Source organism: Caretta caretta, chromosome 27 (assembly GCF_965140235.1).
Source record: "Caretta caretta isolate rCarCar2 chromosome 27, rCarCar1.hap1, whole genome shotgun sequence".
NCBI lineage: Eukaryota > Metazoa > Chordata > Testudines > Cheloniidae > Caretta > Caretta caretta.
The window spans coordinates 7503535-7530902 of NC_134232.1; the positions used below are offsets into that span (position 1 = coordinate 7503535).

The 27368-nt window shown below is 55.2% G+C and overlaps 1 protein-coding gene across 1 annotated transcript in view; it reads left to right on the forward strand.

Moving 5' to 3' along the window:
* Positions 1-26857, forward strand: part of ACE (angiotensin I converting enzyme) — a 59372-nt gene extending 32515 nt beyond the window's left edge. The window contains exons 8-25 of the mRNA XM_048830157.2: positions 178-401; positions 3085-3229; positions 5082-5180; positions 6399-6521; positions 10041-10252; positions 10829-10965; positions 11293-11451; positions 14621-14708; positions 15394-15537; positions 17089-17280; positions 18562-18659; positions 19593-19762; positions 20538-20761; positions 21011-21155; positions 21477-21575; positions 22949-23071; positions 24770-24957; positions 26000-26857. Coding sequence (XP_048686114.2) covers positions 178-401; positions 3085-3229; positions 5082-5180; positions 6399-6521; positions 10041-10252; positions 10829-10965; positions 11293-11451; positions 14621-14708; positions 15394-15537; positions 17089-17280; positions 18562-18659; positions 19593-19762; positions 20538-20761; positions 21011-21155; positions 21477-21575; positions 22949-23071; positions 24770-24957; positions 26000-26190 — 2761 coding nt within the window. The 3' untranslated portion in view covers positions 26191-26857. The remainder of the gene's footprint in view (positions 1-177; positions 402-3084; positions 3230-5081; positions 5181-6398; positions 6522-10040; positions 10253-10828; positions 10966-11292; positions 11452-14620; positions 14709-15393; positions 15538-17088; positions 17281-18561; positions 18660-19592; positions 19763-20537; positions 20762-21010; positions 21156-21476; positions 21576-22948; positions 23072-24769; positions 24958-25999) is intronic.
* Positions 26858-27368: the final 511 nt, after the last annotated feature.

Consider the following 27368-nt stretch of genomic DNA (forward strand, 5'->3'; position numbering starts at 1 on the left):
TGCGGGCTGCTGACTGTCCCTGCCCCACAGAGTATGTTGCTTCCCACCTGCCAGGGGCTAGCAGGCTCCCTCCCTCCCTCCCGGGGCTGTGTGTATCCCAGCAGGGGGAGCAGGCAGGTCAAGCCCTCCTCAGTGCAAAGGGCGCGTGTGGACAGGACTCTGCCCCTCGCCCTGCAGGATCAAGCAGTGCACCACAGTCACCATGGAGCAGCTCTTCACGGTGCACCACGAGATGGGGCACGTCGAGTACTACCTGCAGTACAAGGACCAGCCGGTCACCTTCCGCAGCGGGGCCAACCCCGGCTTCCACGAGGCCATCGGCGACGTCATGAGCCTGTCGGTCTCCACCCCCGGGCATCTCCAGAAGCTCGGGCTCCTCAGCCAAGTCACCCAGGATGCAGGTACCAGCGGGGACATGCCCCCAAGGCACCGGGAACCAGATACCTCCTCTGGACAGGGGGCGGGGTGGGTAGGGGGCTGCAGCATGAGCTGAGATCTGCAGGGAGGAAAGCGCCAGGGCCCTGGTATGGCTGCTCTGAACCAGGGCACCTTCCACACACTCTCCCCTGCCTCCAGCATGCAAGTTGCTAACTCTGCCGTTCATGCCCAAGTGTGTCTTTAGGCTGGAGGGGTTTGGGCTCCCCACTGTCATCACACCCCCAGCTGCCCAGTCCCTCCAGCTCTTGTGTTGCACGTTGGCTGGTCCAGGAGAGCATCTGAGTCCAGAGTTAGCTCTGAGGGGATTTTCTGAGTGCTTCTAGCCATCGTCACTCCTTGCCTGGGGGCTGCTCTCCGTGCTGGTGCAGCTCCTACATCCCAGACTGGTGCATTTATTTTTACTCACACCTAGCACTTGTGGGGCATTCTTAAATCGAGAGATCTCAGAGCACTTCCCAAAGGGCGTGAGTATCATTATCACTGACGAATGGAGAAACTAAGGAACAGCGAGGTTAAGTGACGTGATCAGGGTTATATGGCACGTCTGTGGCAGAGCTTGGACAAGACCCTGGCAGTTGTGGCTTACAGGCCCCTCGTGCTAACCTCCCATGGCAGCACCTGAAAGTAGTGGCCCTAGGTCCTCAGCTGCTGTAAATTGGCCTAACTCCATTGACTTCAGTGGAGCTATACCAGCTTACACCAGATGAGGCTCTGGACCCAGGTGTCCAGAGACGCGGGCAGCGGAGAGGGGCCATGAGTCTAAGGAACCCAGCCAGCATCCTCCTGACCAACAGCAGGGCAGTTGTTCACTTCCCCTTCCAAAGAATGAACCTTCCCCCGTCCCCCAATCCTGCTCCAGCCAAAGACCTGTTTGGGCTGAGATTCGGGGCTCGCCTGGTTCTGAAGCCATGGGCACTTGCCCACCCTGCAGCCCTGGGAACTGCTCGCTGAGGGGCAGGCTCCTTTAAATAACCCAGCCAAAGGCTGCACCGGCAGGTCCAGGCTTTTCGGTGAGGCGAGCGTCTTTGTGGGGCGGAGGAGAAGTGTATGAGCTAATGTGATGACGGGAAGCCGCAGCAAAGGTCACCTGCAATTAGCTTCTTCTGATGAGAGCGGACGATTTGCCTCTCAGGGGGAGGATAGCCGGGGCTACACGGGCGGCTGCTGCGGCTGATCCTATTGCTAGGCTGGGATTCCGAGGCTAGCACCCACCCTGTGCACTGGGTCAGCAAGGGGAGCAAGGCGTCAAACGCTGGGACCCAGGAAGCTCTTACTCAGGGAAAACTGACCCTGGGCCTGAGCCCGCTGGCTCCCTGGGGGTTGTGGGTGCTCAGCACCTCTCGGGTTCAGGCCCATGAACGTCAATGGACATTTTGCCTGAGCAAAAACAGAATAGGGACTTGTGGATTATTTGTCCTTAAGATTTGAATGACCACGGGTCCGAGTCTGATCTCGCTTATTTGGATGCAAAGCAAGAGTCATCACACGGCCGGAAGAGCCTTGGGAGTTTCAAACCAGTGCAAGTGCAGAGGTTTTGAAAGGGGCCTCAAACTAGCCTCCAGCTTTGGAGTGTAATTGCATGGATCCGATTGCAGGAGCAGGCTGGTGCCCAGACACCGAGATGCCATTGTCTGCACCCCTGAAGGACTCCCACGGCAACACCCCTGGGTGCTGAATCGCAGGCTGGCTTGGGAACCGGGGCTCTGTGCCTCGTTTGCTTTGAAGCAAACCCTTCTCCCTGCCAACAGAACAGAGTTCCCCTTGCAGAGCTGTTCCTGGTTTCTTTCTGGAATCTGGATCTTGCAGCCAAGCAAGCCTATTTCCAAGGAGAAGTCAGCTCTCTGGGCTGGGTTTCATGCTCAGTGAATTCCTCTTAGGCCCGGGCCAGCTGTCTGAGTGAAAGTGACTAGTTTCTGCTGGAGAAAGGCAAGGCTGGAAAGGCTCTGTCCTGGAGCTGGGCTTTAACCGGCCCACGTGTTGAGCCAGATGGCACCAGGTTGAGCCAAACGCATTTTGGAAACTGCTGCTGCAAGCCAGCGGCTGCTTCGCAGGGGACAAAGTGTTCTTGGGATCGTATTTATGCTGATGATTATGAATCCGGTCTGGAGCCCTGTCAGCGCACCTCCGTCCTGGCCTGAAACGTCGGGACAAAAATCGTTTCGGGTCGAACAAACTTTTATTTTGAAGGGGTTGGGGGAAAAATCAAATAAAATGGACGTAAAATTTGAAACCAAAAGTCGTTTTGACTGGAAAAAGCAGCATTTTTCGGTTTTCTCTTTTTCCGGCTGAAACAATTTGGCAGATTTGGCATGAATTGCCACAATGCTTTGGGGGACCCGACAATGCGTTGGGTGTTTTCGGTGGGGAAAAAATAAAAGTTTTGTCAAAAAAATGTCACCCCGTTCTAGTCAGGAGAGCCAGGGAGGAGTGTCTAGCGAGGTGATTGCTGAAGGAAAGGGGCACATTGTGTCACAATGCCATTTTAGCTTGCCCCCGCAGACCTTCCTGCTCCTCTGGCCAACTAAGGAAGCTGCCTGGGCACAATTCCCACTGCAGAGGTCCAGGGGCTCTTTCCAGGAAGCCTGGGCTAATGTCTGCATCCCCCCAGGTCCCTTCCCTGCTTCACTCCGGCTCTGTTTCTTGCAGAGAGTGACATCAACTACTTGCTGAAAATGGCCTTGGAGAAGATTGCCTTTCTCCCCTTCGGTTACCTCATCGACCAGTGGCGCTGGAATGTCTTCAGTGGCCGCACCCCCCCTAGCCGCTACAACTATGACTGGTGGTATCTGAGGTAAAGGGCACGCTGGTGTGAATGCACACACATGTGTGGTTGATGAACATGTGTGTGCATGCGTGTTTCTTCCCACACAGGTGTGTGTGGGTGTGCACCTGTGCGCCCATGGGTGTGTGCACACGTGTGTATGTTCATGGGTGTGAGCATAAGTGAACATGCATGTGTGAAGCGTGAATAGTTTTGTGCTGTTTCTGGTTTGAAAGATGCACCGTGCAAACAGATGGTGATTGCTTGTGAGTTGACCGGATTAGTTCACCCTCGGCCCCAGCATGGGCTGAAATGAATAGAGACAGTGTAGTTGCAATTTTACCCTTGAGAATGGGCTGGGACAAATGTGGCTGGAGAAAAGAAGAAACTGACCCAAATGTCAGTCCCGAACCTTTCATTGATGTGGCTAGGTCAGGTGCCTTTGGGCAGCCATTATGGCCACCTTTGCACTCGTGCATCCTGGTTGGGATCAGAAGAGGAGGAACCTTGTGACCAACGGGGAATACCAGAAATCTAACAAGAGAGCATGTTCTTAGCTTTGGGACCAGGCCAATACTCTGGTAAATGAATGGATGGATGGATAGGTATGTATGTGGGTGGGTGGATGGATGGGTGTATATGTGGGTAGGTGGGTGAATGGATAGGTATGTATGTGGGTGAGTAGGTGGATAGATGGATGGGTATGTGGGTGGGTGGATGGATGGATGAGTAGGTGGGTGGGTGTATATGTGGATAGATAGATGGGTATGTGGGCGGGTGGATGGATACGTGTATATGTGGATAGATGGATGGGTATGTTTGTGCGAAGATGGATGGGTGTGTTGGTGAGTGGATGGATGGGTATGTGGGTGGGTGGATAGGTGGGGGAGTGTATATGTGGATAGATGGATGGGTATGTGGGTGGGTGGGTGGGTGGATGGATGGATGAGTAGGTGGGTGGGTGTATATGTGGATAGATAGATGGGTATGTGGGCGGGTGGATGGATATGTGTATATGTGGATAGATGGATGGGTATGTTTGTGCGAAGATGGATGGGTGTGTTGGTGAGTGGATGGATGGGTATGTGGGTGGGTGGATAGGTGGGGGAGTGTATATGTGGATAGATGGATGGGCATGTGGGTGGGTGGGTGGATGGATGGATGAGTAGGTGGGTGGGTGTATATGTGGATAGATAGATGGGTATGTGGGCGGGTGGATGGATACGTGTATATGTGGATAGATGGATGGGTATGTTTGTGCGAAGATGGATGGGTGTGTTGGTGAGTGGATGGATGGGTATGTGGGTGGGTGGATAGGTGGGGGAGTGTATATGTGGATAGATGGATGGGCATGTGGGTGGGTGGGTGGATGGATGGAAGAGTATGTGGATGGATGGACGGGTGTATATGTGGATAGATGGATGGGTGGATGGGTGGATATGTGGATAGATGGATGGGTATGTTTGTGCGAAGATAGATGCATGGATGGATATGTGGGTGAGTGGGTGTCTGGATGGATGGGGGGGGTGTATATGTGGATAGATGGATGGGTATGTGGGTGGGTAGATGGATGGGTATGTGGGTGGGTGGATGGATGGATGGATGGATGGATGGATAGATTAATATGTGGGTGGTGCGTGGGTGTATATGTGGACAGAGGGACGGATGTTTGGGGGGTGGATGGATAGAAATATCTGAAATTAAGCCCCAGACACGTTCAGGGCTGTTCATCACTATAGCTTCCCCTCTTCCTTCTTCTTGTTTCCTCTTTACTATGCACACACCGGGGGGGGGGGGGGGGGGGGGACGACTCATGTGTCCGATTCTTTCAGGCCCCTGCTAATGCTGTTCATTTTGTCCCCCCAACCCCTTTGTTTTACAGAACTAAATATCAGGGCATCTGTCCTCCCATTGCAAGGAACGAAACCAACTTTGACCCTGGTGCAAAGTATCACATCCCTGGCAACACCCCCTACATCAGGTACTTCGTGACTTGCTTCTCGGACCACTGGCATGTGCGGGTGCGCTGGGCCAATCCACCAGCCTGAATTTGACGAGGCTCCACTCTAGTCCTTTGTGGCACGTTTATCTGTATCACAAAAACCACAGGAAGTGGCTGCAGCTTGCTGTCTGGATCAGGCAGCGTCCTCCAGACCGGCAGCGAGGGGCACCTACAGGTCATACCTATCTGTCTCTCCGGCTAGGAGTTCTGTAGGCCAGGATAGTGGCCCACTGGCAAAGCTGTGTGGGACCCTGCACTGGAATAATAAGGGGTGAACTATGCCATGTACTAGCTAAGCTGATGCGTGGCAGGGCCCCAGTGAGCCTTAAAATTAGTGACAGTTCCTGGAGACTCTCATATACAGCCTGGGTAACCTAAAGTTATTCGATGCTATTGCCCCTGATACTCACAATGTTTGTAATGGCACAACACATAGAATCACCATCGGCAGAGCAGTGTGGGGAGCCCAGGTTTGCAATGACAGGGGGTGCTGTGGGTCAGGACTGGGGTACAGCACAGTGTGGGGAACCCAGCTCTGCAGCTTCAGGAGACCGGAGTACAGGGCAGTGACGGTGAAATGTACACAGTGCTTCTGTCTGATCCCAGTGCTGTCTCTCGTCTCCTCCCCTTTGTCAGCACAAAAACCCCTGGTTGGACTCTGAAACAGCCTAATCGCACCAGTCACCATCGGGGCCCTTTATTGTTCAGGGCCTAGAATGATTCCAAAGATGTGAAGAATGTAAATGGCAGGAGGCAAAAGTACTGGGGCTGGTCTCTCTCCCCCATTCCCATTGCTCAGCCCTGAGGACTGAAATAAATAGGCAGCCAGTTTAAAACAAATGAAAGGAAGTATTTCTTCACACAACGCAGTCAACCTGTGGAACTCCTTGCCAGAGGATGTTGTGAAGGCCAAGACTATAACAGGGTTCAAAAAAGAACTAGATAAATTCATGGGGGATAGGTCCATCAATGGCTATTAGCCAGGATGGGCAGGAATGGTGTCCCTAGCCTCTGTTTGCCAGAAGCTGGGAATGGGCGACAGTGGATGGATCACTTGATGATGACCTGTTCTGTTCATTCCCTCTGGGGCGCCTGGCACTGGCCACTGTTGGAAGACAGGATACTGGGCTAGATGGTCCTTTGGTCTGACCCAGTATGGCCATTCTTATGTTATTATGGCACTTGCTTTCTTCACAGGTATTTTGTGAGCTTTATTCTGCAGTTCCAGTTTCACAAGGCCCTGTGCCAAGCTGCCAATCACACCGGCCCCTTGCACACCTGTGACATCTACACATCTAAAGAGGCAGGAGCGAAACTCGGGTGAGAGCCGAGGGAGGATTTGGGAAAGAAGGGGGTGAGCTGCTCAGCCCGGAGCCCCAGCCCTAGCAGGGGGGTTAGAAAGGACCACAAGAGGTCACAAAAGGCATGGGGGGCGGGGTGTCTTCATTCTCCACTAGCCTCTCTCATTGGTTCCCTCCAAAGCATCTGGCACTGGCCACTGTCAGAAGACATGAGATTGGGCTAGAGGGACCGTTGGTCTGAGCCAGAATGGCTGTTCTTATGGGATCAGTGCATCGGTTCATCTGGGGGATATGTGATGGCCTTGCTCCCTACAGGCTGGAGGTCCAGGAGGCTGTCAGTCCCTACACTAGGACTAGCTGAAGATTAGCCTTCAGCTCAAGTGGTAGTGTGGCTGTTTTAATCGCCTGAATCCCTGTTCAAGTCCCAGCTAAGGGCACGTTCTCCATACAGGGATGGGTGCCCTCTGTGAAAGTGGCAGGGATGTGTGTAAAGACTACTTTCTGCAAATCCAGCACTAATGTAAGTTGATGCAACTCCAGGCCTGAACGAAGCCCAAAAACAGAATCATAGAATCATAGAATATCAGGGTTGGAAGGGACCCCAGAAGGTCATCTAGTCCAACCCCCTGCTCAAAGCAGGACCAATTCCCAGTTAAATCATCCCAGCCAGGGCTCTGTCAAGCCTGACCTTAAAAACCTCTAAGGAAGGAGATTCTACCACCTCCCTAGGTAACGCATTCCAGTGTTTCACCACCCTCTTAGTGAAAAAGTTTTTCCTAATATCCAATCTAAACCTCCCCCACTGCAACTTGAGACCATTACTCCTCGTTCTGTCATCTGCTACAATTGAGAACAGTCTAGAGCCATCCTCTTTGGAACCCCCTTTCAGGTAGTTGAAAGCAGCTATCAAATCCCCCCTCATTCTTCTCTTCTGCAGGCTAAACAATCCCAGCTCCCTCAGCCTCTCCTCATAACTCATGTGTTCCAGTCCCCTAATCATTTTTGTTGCCCTTCGCTGGACTCTCTCCAATTTATCCACATCCTTCTTGAAGTGTGGGGCCCAAAACTGGACACAGTACTCCAGATGAGGCCTCACCAATGTCGAATAGAGGGGAACGATCACGTCCCTCGATCTGCTCGCTATGCCCCTACTTATACATCCCAAAATGCCATTGGCCTTCTTGGCAACAAGGGCACACTGCTGACTCATATCCAGCTTCTCGTCCACTGTCACCCCTAGGTCCTTTTCCGCAGAACTGCTGCCTAGCCATTCGGTCCCTAGTCTGTAGCTGTGCATTGGGTTCTTCCGTCCTAAGTGCAGGACCCTGCACTTATCCTTATTGAACCTCATCAGATTTCTTTTGGCCCAATCCTCCAATTTGTCTAGGTCTTTCTTTATCCTATCCCTCCCCTCCAGCGTATCTACCACTCCTCCCAGTTTAGTATCATCTGCAAATTTGCTGAGAGTGCAATCCACACCATCCTCCAGATCATTTATGAAGATATTGAACAAAACCGGCCCCAGGACCGACCCTTGGGGTACTCCACTTGATACCGGCTGCCAACTAGATATGGAGCCATTGATCACTACCCGTTGAGCCCGACAATCTAGCCAGCTTTCTACCCACCTTGTAGTGCATTCATCCAGCCCATACTTCCTTAACTTGCTGACAAGAATACTGTGGGAGACCGTGTCAAAAGCTTTGCTAAAGTCAAGAAACAATACATCCACTGCTTTCCCTTCATCCACAGAACCAGTAATCTCATCATAAAAGGCGATTAGATTAGTCAGGCATGACCTTCCCTTGGTGAATCCATGCTGGCTGTTCCTGATCACTTTCCTCTCATGCAAGTGCTTCAGGATTGATTCTTTGAGGACCTGCTCCATGATTTTTCCAGGAACTGAAGTGAGGCTGACTGGCCTGTAGTTCCCAGGATCCTCCTTCTTCCCTTTTTTAAAGATTGGCACTACATTAGCCTTTTTCCAGTCATCCGGGACTTCCCCGGTTCGCCACGAGTTTTCAAAGATAATGGCCAATGGCTCTGCAATCACAGCCGCCAGTTCCTTCAGCACTCTCGGATGCAACTCATCCGGCCCCATGGACTTGTGCACGTCCAGCTTTTCTAAATAGTCCCTAACCACCTCTATCTCCACAGAGGGCTGGCCATCTCTTCCCCATTTTGTGATGCCCAGTGTAGCAGTCTGGGAGCTGACCAAGGTCCAGCTGTCCAATTTTTAAAGACACCTAAGTGATTTAGGGGCCTGGGTGTCATTTTCCAAAGTGACTTAAGCACATGGTGAGAAGAGATGCTCCTCTGAGCCTGGGGTGACCAGTTGATCCCCTGAAGCCTGAGAATCGATTGCCCATAACACTGGCTGCAGTGACTCAGGACAGACTGTTAGGAAGCCGGGCACAAACCCCAAACTGACTGTGAGTTCTACACTTAAAGCTCATCAACCAATTACCAAGTGTGAACTCCTCAGGCACTAATAACAACATATGCATGGAGTCACAGACAGTCCCCTTCGACACCCCCACCCACCTCACCACCCAGGTGAAGATACTTTTGTGACAGATGGTCCCTTATGCCAAGAATCACAGCAATATTCAGGTTAGTCTCAGTCTCAAAGGACCAGTCACTTACCCCAGGTCAATTGCACCTTAGCTCTCACACTAAAGACAACACTTGTAGCCAATATTATAATAAACTATATAAAGATTTTTTAAGTTGAAAAAGGAAATTAGAGAGTTATTTACAAGGTTAAAGCAGGTAAATATATATAAACAAATCAGTTACAATCAAGTTTCAAAAGGTAATAGAAGTTCTATAATCAGCAAGCTGTATATGTCCTTTAGAGCTAACCCAGGGTAAGCAGCTGGGAAACTCTTGCTTATGTCTAGAAAACCCTTGCGCCCCAGCATCCAAGCAGCATAGAGATACCAGGTTCCTTTTGTTTTGGGTTTTTATCCCCTTCCTGCCATGTGCTCTGAGCTGCGAACTCAGCTGATCAGAGGAATCCACTTACAGGACTCATCTTCATGGGAAGGAGGACAGAACAACGAAGTATTTTGTCCTCTTTAATGTCCCACAATAGTTTGTCTGGTGTCAATGGACTTTTCCTGTTGGGGAGGACGTAACACATTGTGTTGATGATCAGCACTTCACAGTAATTAATGTCTCTCTCCTGTCTGGAGAGTTACACAGTCACAGAGGCTCACAATACAACTGCTCAAATATTACACTGGGGGTACAAATGCTATCAGTGAGATTAATGCATGCAGCAACTCACAAGCATTCTAGACACATTTTTATCATTCTAATACCTATTTTAATAACACTAACACACAGGTGAGGGCAGACTCATTCCAGCTCTGTGTGTGTCAGCATTCAATTGAGACATGGGGACTTTGGCATGAGCTGGCACCTGCTCTCCCAGCATCACACCCGTCTCTTGATGTGCAAAACTATACATGCTTTGCTTGGCATGTCCATCTCATTGTCTCTTGCTGGCATTTGCTTTCCCGGTTCTCTGCAGTGAGGTGTTGAAAGCTGGCTCTTCCAAGCCCTGGCAAGAGATCCTCTTCAATATGACTGGCATGGAGAAGATGGACGCTGGGGCCCTCCTGGAGTACTTCAGCCCTGTGACAGCGTGGCTTCAGAATCAGAACAACAAAAGGAACGAAACACTGGGCTGGCCGGACTTCGAGTGGCGCCCGCCTGTCCCTGAGGGCTACCCTGATGGCATCGGTAAATCCTCAGCGCTGGGTCCAGGGGTGTTGGGAGGTGTCCCCAGATGGACACAGCATGGCATTGCTACTCAGAATACACGTGGGAGGTGGGCAATGTCTCTGCTAGAGCGTGGTGAGATGGGCTAGTCCGAAATAGCACCGTGCTCCGGCTGGGCTCCAGATAGCATCACACAGTCATGTGCTTCGTGGGGCACTGCACCTTCCTTTGAAACATGAGCCATTGGCTGGACACCTGATCCACAACGAGATGGACCAAGGGTCTCTTCTGTTAGAGTACTTCCTGCTCTCCCGATGTAACAGATCATCCATGAGGTAGCTTTCTGGACTAGAATGCTGGGCTCAGCCTGGCTACTCCTGTCCAGATGAACAAAGGCAGATGCTTCACTAGTGTCGACCTGCTACTCTTCTGTTGGCTTCTCCTGTCACGTCCCTCTAAGGGGGCAGGAAGTGGTGCCCGCTCAGATGCGTGGAGAGCCTGTGGCACTGGATTCATGGTTTCTCCAAGGAGGTTCTGCTCACACAAGGGGAAGAGCTCATTTTCCTACGTTATCCATTGGATTTTCCCCACTTCTAGATAAAGTAGCGGACGAAGCACAAGCCAAAGACTTCTTGGGGGAGTACAACAGCACGGCCGAAGTGGTGTGGAACGCCTACAGCGAGGCGTCCTGGGCTTACAACACCAACATCACGGACTACAACAAGCAGGTCATGGTATGAGACCGGGCTGCAGGCCACAGAGTGTGACGCTGAGCAGAGGCAGGCAGGTTGTCCCCAAAGTCCATTGCAGACAAGCACAGAAAACCGGGGCAGCTCCTGCTGCTGCCAGGGGGTAGCCAAAGAGTAGCATTCATACGCTGGGAGGTGCCTTTCTCCCGTCATCCCTAAATGAGTTGGGCCTCATTTGTAGATTAGACCTAGACCTAGGTCTCTGGCCAGCCTGCAGTGAGAGCATGCCATAGCTGCCAGTATTCTTAGCGGGGGCTGCGTCTCATCACCCCAATCAGATGATTCCTTTCCTGTCCCCCCTTGGTCCTGCAGCTGGAGAAGAACCTGGAGATGTCAGCCCACACCCTGAAGCACGGCATGCAGGCCCGGCAGTTCGACTACTCTGACTTCCAGGACCAGAGCGTCAAGCGCAACCTGAAGAAACTGAGCGACATTGAGAGGGCCGCCCTGCCTGACCTGGAGCTGAAGGAGGTGAGAGGAGGGGGAGGCAGGGTGTTCTGTGACAGCACCCAGAAGGCCCCGCTTAACATGGAGTGGATTGCGGCCTCCCACGTCTTCCATGCGGAGCTGAGACAGCATGCTGGGCGCTTCCCAAGCAGAGAAGGCCCAATCCCTGCCCCACGGGGTTCACCAAGCAAAGACTTCGTGTCCCAGCATGCAGCGCGGCTTGGCTCTTCAGATGCAGCGGGAGTATTGCATGCTGGGGTCTGTAATCTCCTATGAAAGGCGAGGGCAGCTGTGGGCTGCTTTGCATAACTCTGTGTTGCCCTTAGCTGGAGGGCAGCACCTGGGCCGGCACTGATCCTGGAAATGGAGAAGGACGAGATGCAGTACAGGGCTGATCCCAGGTTCCTGGTGGGTGAGTTACGAGTAGGTCTGGGAGATCCAGTTAGATAAAAGTAACAGGCCCGAAATTCCACCCAAAAGGGGAGCCGAACTCCTGTGTTTTTCATGATCTGGCCAGAGTACCCCAAAGTGTGCCTTCACGCGCCCTCCTTCCCTGCCCATCCGCCTCCTCCTGTCTCATCTGGCAGCACAGTCCGAGCGCAGCCCCCGCCGTTGCCACATCACATGAGGATGGGATGGTGGGTTCCCAGCAGGCTTGGGCAGGAGGCCCGACGCCCCCTTTAAAACACGGATTATTCCCAACCACAATAAAGAGAGTTTACTGAGCAGGTCAGAAATGCGTCCGCCCGACTCCCAGATACTCCAGTGTGACAAGCCCATTTTAAAAGAGACCCTTTGTGTTCTGTGCTATTGGGGCAGACCAAGGGGCAGGGGTGTGTGTGTGTGTGTGTGTGTGTACACCACTGCCCTCTCCTGGATGGAATCAGTACACTGATTAACCCCCCCCTCCACCCTCACCCCCGATACACAACAAATGAAATCGGTGTTTATTGGAAAGAGTTATTTGTATCTAAGGGCTTGTCTACACGGAGTTGTAATGCACACTGGGGGGGAGGGGGGTGAATTCTAAAGTGCACTAATGTGTTGTACGTTAATTGGTCCATGTAGACGAGTGGTCACCAATCGTGATCGACTGGTCGAACCTGGCGACTCTCCCAGTCGATTGCCATCTCTGGTGGTGTAGCGGGGCTGCTGCTAAGGCAGGGTCCCTGCCTGCCACGGCCCCACGCCACTCCCAGAAGTGGCCAGTGCGGCCCCGTGGTGGGGGAAGGGGTCTCGGTGCCAGCAGAGAGGGGCAGCATGTTGGCCCCTTCCAGGAGCGGTGTAGGGCCAGGGCAGGCAGGAAGCCTGCCTTAGCCTCGCTATGCTGCCAACCAGGGGCTGCCTGCGGTAAGTGCCGCCAGGCAGGAGGCTGCACCCCAGCCCCCTCTCACAGCCAGCCCCCCCCAACCCCCTGACCCAGCCCTGACCCCCCTCCCAGAGCCAGCTCCCCATACCCCCTCCTGCACCCCAAGCCCCAGCCCTGACCGTCCTCCCAAGCCAGCACCGTGAGCCCCCTCATGTACCCCAACCCCCTGCCCCAGCCCTGACCCCCCTCCCAGAGCCAGCACCTCATGCCCCCTCCTGCACCCCAAATCCCCTCCTGCACCCCAAGCCCCTGCCAACACCCCACATGCCCTCCTGCACCTCAGCCTGGAGCCCCCTCCCACACTGCGAACCCCTTGGCCCCAGGGTGAGGGTGGGGGAGAGCAAGCGGGGGGATGGAGTGAGTGGAGTGGGGCCTCGGGGAAGGGGCAGGGTAGATCCTGGGTTGCCCTTAAATTCAAAAATTGATCTTGGGTGTAAAAAGGTTGGAGAACACTGATGTATACCCTGCATGTGCACCATGAAGGTTCCTGAGTGCACTTTAACACAATGCTGTTTGAAAAAATACTATGTTCAAGTACACGAGGGACCATGACAAAGCGATTACCCTTACGGTAGTATAGGCCGGAATGAGTCATGTAGCTCATGAATCATTCCAGTCTATACAAAGAGAAAGTCCTGAAACTCCCCTGATTTTTGGACAGCTGCATAAAACTCAAAAATTGCTAAAAATACCTCCCCCAATGAAATTAATAAATCCCCCAAAGCAGAAGCGCTAGTCATGGGCCCTGCTCCTCCTAACAACTCTTGGAGATTCTCCTTTAGTTCCATGTGGTGGGGTCTGTGTTCTAGGGGGAGGCTGAGTTCTGACCCTTGTCATGAAGCCCAGCCGGGAAGGTCTGAGGCCATGGATTTGGTACAGTGTCTGAGCTGGTCAGCTGATTAGTAATTAGGTCTGATCAACATTTTTCAATCAAAACTGTTTTTTTGACAGAAAAGTGTTTTTTCAACTTAATTGCTTTGCAGAAAGGATCTGCTTTCCATGGGAAAAAAATGATTTCTTTTGTTCAAAAACTGAATGTGTGAGAGTCAAAATATTTCAATGTGGACATGCTGCCATGGACCCTTGTTGGAGTTGGAGTTTGGTTGCCTCGCGCCCCCGTTCTTATTTATTGTTTGGATTCCGCAATTGGACTCAATTTCCCATGATGCACTGCCTCCCATCCCCAAAAGAGGAGACCCTGGTGCATCATGGGAGATGTAGTCTGACGCAGGAGCTCAGCCTATACAGAGAATGGGGGCATGAGGCGACTGACCTATGGCTCATTTTTCAACGGTTCTATTAGTACAGTTATGCCAGGCGTGGACTGCCACCATTAAACCACTTGGCTTCCCATGTTCTCTCTCTCGTTGAAAGAGACAGAGAGTGTTTGTGTGTGAGGGCAGGGAGGAGTATCAGCTAGTGCCCAGAGCACGGTAGCGGGACTCAGGATTCCCAGGCTCCAGCCTCCCTCCTTGTCACAGGAGAGACAAAACTCCCACTGAGGTAAATGAGGGAGATTTGCATCCTGTGGGTTGAAGATTCAGGCCCCTGGGACTTCCACTGGCTCATAGATTGAGCTTGGGGAAGTCTCGTCTCTCTGTGCCTCCATTTCCCCCCGCCATACACATGCCCTGTGAAACGTGGATGTTCATTCCCTACCTTCCCGGCAGTGGTGAGGCTGAATTCATTCATCTCTGTAAAGTGTTTTGAGATCTCTGGATGGAAGGGCCAGAGAAGGGTGGCTGGAGACAGGGAATGCTGTTGGATTGTCTCTGAGTGAAGAGCAATAAACAGGCATCTAAGTGGATACAATTTCTTTTTCAGTACAACAACATCCTCTCGGACATGGAGACCACATACAGCATAGCCAAGGTCTGCAAGGGACAGGACAAGTGCTATCCATTGGATCCTGGTAAGGGGTAGCAAGGACTCCAGGGAATGGGAGGCGCCCACCATCACCGCCCAGCACCTGAAGTTCTTTGAAGGTGCTCCAGAAATTAAAGCTAGGATCTCCATATGTGTGTGCAGCAAACTGGGAGGAAAGTGTGTGACGGTTCCCAAATGCCCGGGGAATTCCAATCGTGTCTGATCTCAGCTGCGATGGCTACAACCCAACGGAGCCCAGTATCAAATCTGGTCTAGTATCAGTGTGTTAGCAAACCCTACTTGATTGCTCTGGATGAGTTTCCACTACAGAGCATGTGAAATATAGAGGACTGGTTACATTCATATGGACAACAGAGAAAACTGTGACCAGCAAGGGTTCTCTCAGGAGGGCTTTGGGAGAGGGTGACTTAGAGGGAAAAGCAGAGTTCGAATGATGGCAGGGAGCAGCGGTCCCATGGGGTGAGTCTAGCGGGGAGTGGGAGACGATCCCGCCAGGTGAGCTCATGGGGACGTTTGCAGTAGAGTCTAGGAGGGGAGCCTGGGAAGGTGAAGGAGGACCGGGCAATGGGAACCGTTCTGTGGTGGCTGGTCTACGGGTAGAAGAGGCTGTGGCTGGGGATGGGGGGTCAGCCGGGAACTCCAGCAGTGCCCAGGTTCTGCGATGTTACGAGGCACAGCAGGGAGTCCATGGTCATTTCCTCTCTTTGTAGACCTCACCGACATCCTAGCCAAGTCGCGGGATTATGACGAGCTCCTCTTCTTCTGGAAGGGCTGGCGGGACGCCTCCGGGAAGGAGATCAAAAGCAAATACAAGAGATATGTGGAGCTGAGCAACAAGGCAGCCAGGCTTAATGGTCAGCTTCCTGCTGTGGAGGTGCCTTCCCAAAGGGAGAGGGCCCACCACTCCCTAACGACACAGCCTGCTCCCGTCCCCGCCCCACTGCGCTCCCGTCCCCACCCCCTGTGTCCATCCCACCACACTCCTATCCCTGCCCCCAGTGCACTCCCATCCCTGCCCCACTGTGCTCCTGTCCCCACTCCTATCTCTGCCCCCAGTGCACTCCCATCCCTGCCCCACTGTGCTCCTGTCCCCACTCCTATCTCTGCCCCACTGCGCTCCCATCCCGCTCCTCTATAGCCTCCTCTCTGCGCTCCCATGTCTACCCCACTGCACTCCCATCCCCTCCCCTATCCCTGCCCCACTGCACTCCCATCCCCACCCCCTGTGCCCGTCCCACCACACTCCTATCCCTGCCCCCAGTGCACTCCCATCCCTGCCCCACTGTGCTCCTGTCCCCACTCCTATCTCTGCCCCACTGTGCTCCCATCCCGCCCCTCTATAGCCTCCTCTCTGCGCTCCCATGTCTACCCCACTGCACTCCCATCCCATCCCCTCCCCTATCCCTGCCCCACTGCACTCCCGTCCCCACCCCCTGTGCCCGTCCCACCACACTCCTATCCCTGCCCCCAGTGCACTCCCATCCCTGCCCCACTGTGCTCCTGTCCCCACTCCTATCTCTGCCCCACTGTGCTCCCATCCCGCCCCTCTATAGCCTCCTCTCTGCGCTCCCATGTCTACCCCACTGCACTCCCATCCCCTCCCCATCCCTGCCCCACTGCACTCCCGTCCTCACCCCCTGTGCCCATCCCACCACACTCCCCATCCCTGCCCCAATGCATCCCCATCCCTGCCCCACTCAGCTCCCATCCCCACTGCACTGTGCTCCTGACCCATCCCCATCTCCGCCCCACTACACTTCCATCCCCTCTATAGCCGCCCCACTGCACTCCCGTCCCCATCCCCTGTGCCTGTCCCACCACACCCCCCTCCCTGCCCCACTCTGCTCCCATGTCTACCCCACTGCGCTCCCGTCCCCGCCCCTCTATAGCCGCCCCACTGCGCTCCCATCCCCACCCCACCGCAGAAGATTTATCAGAGGCCTCCAGCTCCCTGTGCCCAACCCTGAGCTCCTTACTCAGACACAATCCTCCTTTTCCTCAGTGCCCAGTTCCACTGGGATTCAATGGGAACCAGGCCTCGACTTTCCTTAGGCCCCTTGGACAATCTCACTATGGCCCCAGGCAAACGCCTCGCAGGGCTTCACGGGCTTGGCTGAAGGGAAGTGGACTAAAAAGCAGCAGCCCCCAGCAAGGTCCTGGGTGTGGCCTGGGGTCTCTGAAAGCCCAGCGTGATGGGAGCTAGATGAGGGAGATGAGGAAGGCCACTTGGAGCCAACTACAATGGCTCAGTCAGCCGCCCTCCGCCCACACTTCCAGCCCCGGAGCGAGGGGGCAGGGCTGTCCCCGGGCCAGGGCTGGTGCAGCCTGTGGAGATCAGCAGCAGGGCACCAATGCGGACATGGCAGGGTGCTCACGATCTCCGCTCTCCTTCTGCATCCGAGCAGGTCACACGGACAATGGGGCCTTCTGGAGATCCCTCTACGAGACGCCCACCTTCGAAGCGGACCTGGAGCAGCTGTACCAGCAGCTGCAGCCCCTGTACCTCAACCTGCATGCCTACGTGCGCCGCGCCCTCCTCAACAAATACGGACAGGAGCACATCAACCTGAAGGGCCCCATCCCAGCTCACCTGCTTGGTAAGACCCCCCCCGGGGCACGCCCGGGGCCGTTGCATCTCTTGGGACATTATTGTCTGGGCGCTGGGATGGCCAGGGGCCACTGACGTCTGAGATGGACCTCCTTCTCCTTTGCCCCCACCCCGGAGACCTAACACCCCATCCTCCCAGCTGGCTCCAGTGGCCAGTTTTCCGTGGGGCAGTGAATCACCCTGTTAATGTGGGGGTGATGGTGCTAGTGGGTAAGGGCCCATTGGAACGAAAGGGCCCCCATCCTCTGGAAATCAGGGCCCGTTGTTAGGGCCCAGACTTCCCCACAGGCCCGGTGCTCACCGGTGGGGCCCGGCTTTGCAAAGAGCCCAGCACACAGAGTGCTGCACCTGACAAAATCGCCCAGAGCTCTCTGCGAAGTCTGGCCCCGGGTATCAAACTCGGGGCATCTAACCGTGGGAACTGTCTGATCTACCGCGAGTCCCAGCGAGCCGGCTGCCAAGGCAGGAGTCCTGCTTTGCAGTCCGCTGCGCTACATACTGGGTGATGTTTTCCCGCCTCTCTGGGCTCTTGGCCCCAAGCTGAAACTGGGTATCAAAGCCAGGCCAGCTCCATTTCTGTCTCTCTGGCCCCATCACTGCACTATCTGAGCATCTCACAAGCTTATATGTGAGGGAGGGCAGGGCATGATCCCCATTGTACAGATGGGAAACTGAGGCACAGAGTGGCTAAGGCCCAGATCCTCAAAGGTATGCAAATTCCTAATGTCCATAGAACTCAAGAGAAGGCAGGAGCCTAAGTACCTGTGAGGACCTGCGCCTAAGACACTTGTCCAAGGTCACCCAGGAAGTCTGTGGCAGAACAGAGAATTGAAGCCAGGTCTGCTAAATCCTAGGCTTGCACGCTAACCACTGAACTGTCCTTCCTCTCACTGATGGCAGTGGAGTTACATTGGCTTTCGCCAGGTCTCTCAACCAGGACCTTTTAGTACAGAAAAGGGACTCATGGAGTCATGTGTTACCCCGAGAACAGGGTTGCATTTGAGGACAGGAGGAGGATTTCTGGCTGGGAGGAGGACGGGAGGAGCAGGGAGGCTGACCAGCTCCCTTCCCCCCTTTGCAAGCCAGGGCTGAGGCTTTCAGAGCCACCCCTGGGATTCCCTTTACAGGCATCCAAAGCCCTTAGGCATCTTTGAAAATAGCCTAAGGGAGTGACGTCCCTTCTGGCTCCGGGGCTGGGAGTAACTTTGCTTTGTTCTTTTCTCCCTTTCTCCCCTGCTTCCTGCCCCCAAATCCGCTTGCGGGTCTCTAGGGAATATGTGGGCCCAGTCGTGGTCCAACATTTTTGACTTGGTGATGCCCTACCCTAGTGCCACGAAAGTGGATGCCACCCCGGCCATGCAAAAACAGGTCAGTGCGTTCAAACTCTTTGAGACTCTGCTCTTGGGAACCCCTTCTTCTGTCTAGGTGATGCTGACTTCCCTTCCCCCGGGAAACAGTTCAGGTCTCAGAATAACCAGCCTGAATAACTGGGCCTGATTCTCCTCACACTTATGCAGCTCAGGAACCAGTAGGATACTCTGTTGTAAAATTGGAGAGAATCAAGATAGCACCTTGCAGAGAAATTCAGAGTTCTTCTTCTGGCTCCACCTGGTAACCAGACCAGGTGGGTCCTATTAGCTCCACCCTGGGTTGAAAAGGGGCTGAATCTCCTTTGCCTTGCACCTTGTTCCAGCATTCCCAGCTGTGCTAAGTGGGTGAAAATCGCTCCCAGCTCAGTATGTCAGCACCCCCCACCCATGCACCGGTGTAAAATAACTATATAAGGTGCAAAGCAACATGAGCAGGCTCTTGCTGTCTGTGAGGCAGATGGAGGTAGGTATAGCACAGAGGGTCCTACAGGGACCTGCTAAGCTCAGGAATAAACAGACTGAGGTTTATATTTCGTGTTGCTAATGGCAGGGGGGGGCTGTATGGGCCAGGAAGTCAGTGCTGTGTTAGGCACAAACTGGAGTCACTCCTTAGAGCAGTCCCAGAGCCTCCTGTTACTGAGCACGTCCTAGACTGCAGTCCCCTGCCCCAAGAGATAATCCCTGAAACTTTGACCTAGAGCTGTCTACGCTGGGGGTTTGGTCAGCTAAACTACATCGCACAGGGGTGGATTTTCACCCCTCTGAGCGATGTAGCTCTGCCAGTTCCCAGTGTGGAACCACCCTGAGTCCCTCCTTCCTGATGGCCTGAGATTCGGAGGCGAGAAGTGCTGCCGTGTTACTGGCCCTGGCTTCCTGCCTGTCCGCCCTGGACCGTTCCGGCTCCCATGTGCTCTCTCTGCTGGCTGCACAGGGCTGGACCCCAGAGAGGATGTTTCAAGAGTCGGATAAGTTCTTTACTTCCCTGGGCCTGATCCCCATGCCGCCAGAGTTCTGGGCCAAGTCCATGATTGAGAAGCCAGCCGGCCGGGAAGTGGTGTGCCACGCCTCTGCTTGGGACTTCTACAACCGCAAGGACTTCAGGTGCCTCCAGGGACAGGGCCGGGAGCAGTGCCCCAGGCTGGCACTTGAGCAGAGGGGTCTTAGCAGAGCGATTGCCAATCCTGGCAGCTCCCTGCCCCCAGGGACACCCTGCCCACTGCTTTGATGTCTTGTCTGTTTGCCAATCCTCGCGGCAGGGCAGGCTGTTCCTGCCCCTAGTTGGAGCAGGATTTTGAGCCCTGGGCCAGGGCTGCAGGCAGATTGACTCTGTCAGTGGCTGGGGACAACAACACGGAGCCACACTCTGCACCGGGGTGTCAGTCCAGCCCCACTTCAGGCCTGCATCCCTGCAGGAAGCCTGCTCCAGCCCTGGGAACTGCATGTTGGTGGGTACGTCCATCCAGCTAAAACAGCCCACGGCAGGGAGTCTCGGAGCCCAGGTCCAGGGACTAGCGCTGTGGGGCTGAAAATAGCCGTTGAGGCTTCAAGACCCTCCAGCCTTGCCGGGTTTCAGAGCCCAGGCTCCAGCCCAAGCCCCAGTGTCTACATGGCTATTTTTAGCCTGGCGGTGTGAGCCAAAGTCAGTTGACCAGGGCTCTGAGACTCGCTGCCATGGGGCTTGTTTGCTGCAGATGTAGCTGAGGGGAGCTGCAGCTCGCTGTCTGGGTCTCTCTGTCTGGGTGCATGTCTGTGCTATCTGTCTGGGCACATCGGGTATTTCTGTAGCTTCCATCGTAGTAGTTTCTTGCTTGCTTTCTCTCCCGCCCCCGTCCCCATATTAACCCGTGCGCGCGCTCTCTCTCGCCCCACGTTCCAGGATTAAGCAGTGCACGGTGGTGAACATGGACGACCTGATCACCGTCCACCACGAGATGGGGCACGTCCAATACTTCCTGCAGTACAAGGACCAACCCATCTCCTTCCGCGACGGGGCCAACCCCGGCTTCCACGAGGCCATCGGCGACGTCATGGCCCTGTCGGTCTCCACGCCCAAGCACCTGCACAGCATCAATCTACTGGATCGAGTAGAGGACAACAACGGTGAGCTGGCCAGGGCCCGGGGCTCGCTCCCCAGAAGTCAGCGAGCCTGGGAGGGGGCTGGGGGCAGGCTGTCAGCTGTTGGTACTGAGGGCTGTTGGCTGCTTATCCAGCTCTCGGCTTAGAACTTTCCAAGGCCCATCAGAGGCTGCTGATGTCGATGGGCTGCTGGCCAGTGGGGGTGGCGAGGGATCTGCTGGGCGCTGGACGCGCTGCCTCGCTGACCTCCCGTCCGCTCCCCGTCCTTTGCAGAGAGTGACATTAACTACCTGATGAGCATTGCCCTGGATAAGATCGCCTTCCTGCCCTTTGGGTACCTGATGGACCAGTGGCGCTGGAAGGTGTTTGACGGGCGCATTCAGGAGGACGAATATAACCAGCAGTGGTGGAACCTCAGGTCAGTCGGAGGTGCCGGCCTGGCACTGGGGACACATCCAACTGCACCCCTGGGCAGCAAAGGGCTCCGAGCAATTCTCTGCCGCGTGAGGTCCGGTCTGGGGAATCTACCCATCTCATTGCAATGTAGGATGCTCGCCTGGCAGTCCTGTCAGGTTCCACAGCTTCTCCCCTCCCCAACCTTGAGGAGGTCTCTGCTCTCACCAGTCCCTCTCTTGCTGTGTGCCCCCTCCCCTGCTCACACGCAGTCTCCCTCCCGTCTTGTGGAGCTGTGCTGGTTGGAGGTCTCTAACCGCTGCTTTCTCCTCACCCCACCGTGCAGGTTGAAGTACCAGGGGTTGTGCCCGCCTGTGCCCAGGTCGGAGGATGACTTTGATCCTGGTGCAAAGTTTCACATCCCGGCCAACGTTCCCTATGTCAGGTACGCAGGCATGCCTCTCCTACTGACTCCCTTCGCCTTTGCTTGGCAATGAGCCCGGCTCAGCCCGTAGCCACTCATCTGACCTGGGTGGAAGGGCCGCAGTGAGAGGGGGGATGACGGGGTGGGTAGTGGGTGGGCATGGATGATCCGGTCTGTCGATACCAGACCCGTCCAGCAATGACAAGAACTGCAGCCTGGGGGTCACCTGTCTGTCAGCCACGTGCACAAGGAGCTAGGGTGCCTTCGGGAGCAGGGCTGGACGTGGTCACGGCTTGGGGGCGAGCCCTCCGGAAAGGCTGGGGTGTTGTGGGCAGCAGTGGTGATTCTAGCCGTGCTGTCATTCATGTTGCTAAATGTCATGTCATGAGCTAAACTGCCGTCTTGAGGTCTTTGAGTGATTCAAGGGCTTTTTGTCAGCCTGGGGAGGCTAACCCCAATGTTCTGGGCCACTCCCAACTGTAGCCATTACACTCCTGGGCCCCCTGAGTTTACTAGTTTACTCCCCCTGAGGTCGATTGGGAATACAGCGGCACCTAGGACTATTGACATCTGTATGTCCAAACAAGCACTTGAATATAGCCCCATGTGGGTGACTGGGCAGGACCGTCCCTGACTGGGCAGGACCGTCCCGAATGCACATTTCAAGTCCCGGTTCTAGGCTGGATGACTCCAGGACAGCATTTGTCCCGGATTCCCCGGGGCACTGCTCTGTGCCTGCCCGAGGCTCAGGTGGTGCCAGTCTCTTTCTGGTGGGATGGGGGGGCTGAGGTGGGCTTAAGTCCCCCCCCCTTGCTGTGAGGCACCCCCTGCTTCTCCTCTCCCCCCCACCCCCCCGAAGCCCTGGCCCTGGCCAGGCTGGAAGCCGGAGCTGGGCAGTAGGAAGAGCCACCCAGGGAGCCTGGGCTGCTGTGAGGAGCCCCAGACTCCCCAGGGCATGCCTCCCAGGGCAGATGGAAAGTGGGGACAAGGGGCAGGGGCTGCTCTCAGGCACCTTGGCCCCACACCCAGGGCTGGTGGAGGGTCCGGGGCTCCCCACAGCAGCCCGGCTTCCCTGGACATCTCTTGCCACTACCCAGCTCCGGCTTCCAGCCTGGCCAGGGCATGGAGCCTCTGGGAGAAGAGGAGGAGCATGGGGCAGGGCCATGGAGTGGGGCGGGGATCCTGCATGTGTCCTGTTTTTGCATTTTGAATCTGTATAGCATGCTGTATAGCACAGTGCAGGGCTGGCTCTGAGGCCTGCTGCTCCACGGACTCTCAGACAAAGCACTTGCGTGTCCAGGTTCCACCTGGCCTGGAAATATTTGATGTGGCCTGACGAGGCCCCAGAGTTGTTGGCCAGCCCTGCTCACGTTCCCTCCAATCCCCCAATCCAGGTACTTTGTCAGTTTTGTGATCCAGTTCCAGTTCCACCAAGCCCTCTGCAAAGCCGCCGGTGACACAGGGCCCCTGCACAAGTGTGACATCTACCAGTCCAAGGAAGCCGGAACCCTGCTGGCGTGAGTATAGCAGCCGGGAGAGACCCAGGGGGTCCTCCAGAGCCTGCGTGCCAGAAGTAAGAATGCCAGGAGGCCAGCACAGAGCCTGCCCTCTTGGACGTCTCCTGATGGCCTTTTCTGGTTTTAAATCTCTCCTTTAACACCGGGGACGTTCGCCTGTGTGATGGGAGAGAATGTGTAGGGCAAGTGACTGAGGGCCAGGACTCCTGGGTTCTATTCCCAGCTCCCCAGCTGACTCAACAGGAAAGTCACTTAAGCCTCCTGTTCTCCATCTGCAGCCCCAGCAGCTTCCCAGAGCACTGCAGTAGTGACTGTTTGCCAGGTGCTTTGAGATCCTTGTGCCGCACGAGGACAAAGGCTTACAGCCAAGCGGTGGACATGCTGGTCTCCAGTACCTCTGCGTTCTCCTCCACCCCACCTTGCCGGTGACGTGGTTGGCTCTAAGGCCCCTGTGGAGTCCTGGCTGGCTCCAGGTACAAATACTGGGGTCTGCGCCCTTCCCAGCAAGGTGGTGAAGTCAGGAGGAGCAGCTGAATCCCCCCGGTTATCTCCGTGGATGCATCTGAGCCAGTCAGGAGCAGCCGCTGTTTGAACGGCGTTGGCCACACTTGTGGGAACGCACTCGTCTTCCGCTAGGGCAGAGGTCGCCAAACTGTGGGGCACGCCCTCCAGTGAGGGTGGGGGTTGAGAAATCTTCCAGGGGGTGCGGTAGAGCCTGGGCCAGCCCCCATGGGGAGGGCAGGGAGGGAGCGCCACTCAGCCCCACTCTGTCCCCAGTTCCGCTCGGCCCCCAGCTTCCGGCCTTGACCGCAGCTCCGTTTCCAGCCCAGGGTCCTGACCATGGCTTGGCACCTGGCTGTGGCTTGGCCCCCAACTCCCAGCCCCCGGCTCCCAGCCCGGCTTCCGACTGCAGCTCCGCTCCCAGCCCTGGCCTGGCTCCCAACTGCAGCTCCCGGGGGGTGGGGGTGGGGGGCGTGGATAGATTCCATTACTGGTAAGGGGGCGCCTGACAGAAAAAGTTTGGGGACCACTACACGAGGGAGATATGGTGCAATATCAGAGGCCACTACTAGGTGGCACCTTGATTTCTGCAAGGATGAAGTCTGGTTTTAAGAAAGAGCCCCCGCCCCGCCCCACCCCCCAGGAAAAGCAGACGTAACCCTTTCACTGCTGTACAGATCTGCAGCGAGACCACTGTACGCCGGAGCAGCGGGTCTTCATCTGAAATACGGTGCCCTGTGTCTGCCCAGCCCAGTCCGGCCGGTTAAATGGCCTCCCTCTGCCTCCTGGCTCGCGCCCCATTAAAGCCCCCGGCTGAGCCTCAGCTCTCGGCGTTAGTAACGGCTTGGCCTTGCCTGCGTGCGATTGTCGCCCCCTAGAGGAGGCCTTTGGCACAACCCCCAGGGGCTGCCTAAGGGTCTGGCCGCACAGCTGTGTGGTGACGCCCCTGAGCTAGCTTGGAGGCGGACAGCACAGGTCCCAGGGGACGTACTCGGGTACCAAAAGCAGCAAAGCCACCCGTGCGAGCTAGCTCAGAGCTAGCCGGGGTGTGCCTCCATGTGCTGCAGTCACCCCCCTGACCGCCGCGTCGCCAGCCCCTCAGAGGGACGGGGCGGGAGGCTGGGGCTGTTTGCAAGTGCAGCTTCGGCACCCGCGTCTGCCGCAGCAGTGCCTGGAGCAGCTCGCTCTCGTCGGCAGGAACGCCATGAAGCTGGGCTACAGCAAGCCCTGGCCGGAGGCCATGCAGCTCATCACGGGGCAGCCCACCATGTCGGCTGATGCCCTGATGACCTACTTCAAGCCGCTGACGGACTGGCTGATCCAGGAGAACACCAAGAACGGGGAGACCCTGGGCTGGCCCGAGTACAACTGGACACCGTATGCAGGTACTTCCAGCGGAGGGTGTGAGAGAGTTCTGCCCCGCTGGAAACGCGGCGCATGATGTGGGAAACTTGGCTTGGTGCTCTGACTCCCACCAGCACCATTGTTCCCAGCCGGCCCCACTTGCTGGCAGGCTCTGGGGAGAGACCACGAAGTGAACACGTCACTGAGACGGCATTTCTCCCCCTCTTTTCTCCCCCCCACGTGCAAGGGGGAGGGGCTGCAGGGCTGGGGGAGGAGCTTGTCCTGCTGCTCTGTGCGATTCAGTCCCCAGGGCTGTCAGTCATCGCTGGCATGATGTTCACACCCAAGGACCAGGTGCATTTGTGCGTGGGGCTGGAAGGGATCTAAATGAGGCTGCTCTGTTTGGGAAGAGGGGAGCCTGGAAACAGGGGTGAAAGTAATTTAAAGGACTTACCAGTACACCGGAGTCCTGAGCAGGGGGCGGGGCCTCAACTGAAATGGGGTGGGGCCCTTTAAATCCCCGGGCCCTTTAAATTGAGATTTAAAGGGCCTGGGGCTCTGGCTGCAGTAGCAGGAGCTGGGAGCCCCAGGCCCTTTAAATCGCTGGCCTGGGGAAGCTGCCCCCTGCCGGTATGGTCGGCTGTGTACCAGCTCTTGCCAGTACGCTGTACCGTCTTACTTTCACCTCTGCCTAGAAATGTCCGTTAGACTGGAGTGGGGGAGTGCATGCAGCTTGCTGTCAGTCACACTCTGCACGATGCATCACAAGGTGCTTAGCTCTGTCGCTGCCAAGACAGCCTGGTGCTTAGGCTCCTTTGCTGGTAGACCCAGCCCTGGCAAACCGGCAGCAACAGATGCTTCCCCACGAGCCAGGGGCTTGTTTTCAAACACTCACTGCCTGCACTGGGCAAGCTTGGTTAAGGACCCACCCGCGACTCGGGGGCGTTTATCTGCCGAGATCCCCTGGGGCTACGTGGCTCCACTTGTGCAGAGGAATGGGGCCTTCGGCAGATCTGCCCGTTTGGCACGCACCCGCCCAGCAAATCGCTGCAACCCCCCGTTTTCTTCTTGCTTCTCAATCAGGTCAAGCACAGTCTAGTGCCAGAGTCAGTTTCCTGGGGATGTCACTGGATAGGAATCAAGCCGCCGCAGGACAGTGGGTCCTGCTTGTCCTCGGACTGCTCCTCTTGATTGCCACTGTTGTCCTGGGAGTCAAATTCTGCTCCTCAAGGAGAAGGGCCCACAAATCCAGCTCGGAAATGGAACTGAAATAAGGTCGAACCTCGCTCCTTTCCTTTGCCATGTGTGCCCACATGGGCCTAGTGTGTGTGGGTGCGTGGATGGGCTGTGTGGGTGCATGCAAGGTGTGTGCACACAAAAACCTATGTGTGTATGCATGAATGTATGCACATGAGCCGTGTGTGTGTGTGTGTACACATATGGCCTGTGTGTGTCAGCCTCATGTGGCGCTGAGGCAGGAGTGCGATCAGATGCATAGGACTCTTCCTTCCAATCAGGTCAAAACTTTTTGACTATGCAAGAGCCAAAGCAGAAGATAATTTATTTGTCAATGTTTGGATTCCCGGAAAAAAGAATCCCAAGACGAGGAGTGGGATCGTGTGGTTTGTTTCTTATACACCCTGGGGCTCATTGGCCAGTTGGAATCAAAGTTGCATTGATGAATTCCTTAGTGATTGGAAATGGTTTTATTAATTAAGCAGGGGGTTAGGTTTGAATCCCATCCAGAGTGCCTGGAAGTCATTTTTGCAGCTCCGCTGTGCGGTTGGGAACACCAAAAGGGCTCATGTTAGCAGTGGGAAGCGTTTTGCGGGAAAGGGGCTGTTTGGTTCCCAACAGGGTCCCTCCCTCAGGCGTGCCCACCCACCAGGCTGTTTACATGCATGGATGAAAAATAAAGTGTCATGTTTTCCCCCAGTAAAATGTGTTTGTCTGTTTCTTCAGGAAGCGGCAAGGAGCAGCCTTCTGTTACACTCACAGCATGTGCAGATACAGATAATAACATAAATCCTCTTCCTGGAAGGTTGCAAAGTAATACAGCTTTATTTCTTAGAATCCAGAACCCTAACACGCAACAACCAAAACCAGAGTGAGACAAAGCAGGCTGCTCCCTAAAGCAGAGAGGCACAATTTACCCTACTTTACTCTGGACTGGCTTGCTGCAAGCTGCTTCTAATCACATGCTTCCCTACAGAGCCCCCTAGCCTGTGAGCGGGACCAGGAAACCCTTGAGCACTGTAAGCAAGTGATAGCTTAGAATTTTAATAGTTTTCCATACACAACACCCTCTATCTCTAGACGCTCCAGGGCCAAAAAGATGGTTAGAAAAGTGAGGAATGAGGAAACAAAGTCAACCTCCCCTTCCCCACCAAACAATCCCCTTTACCCTGAGGACCAAGCTCACCTCTGGGAGATGCCACATCAAACCTTCCCT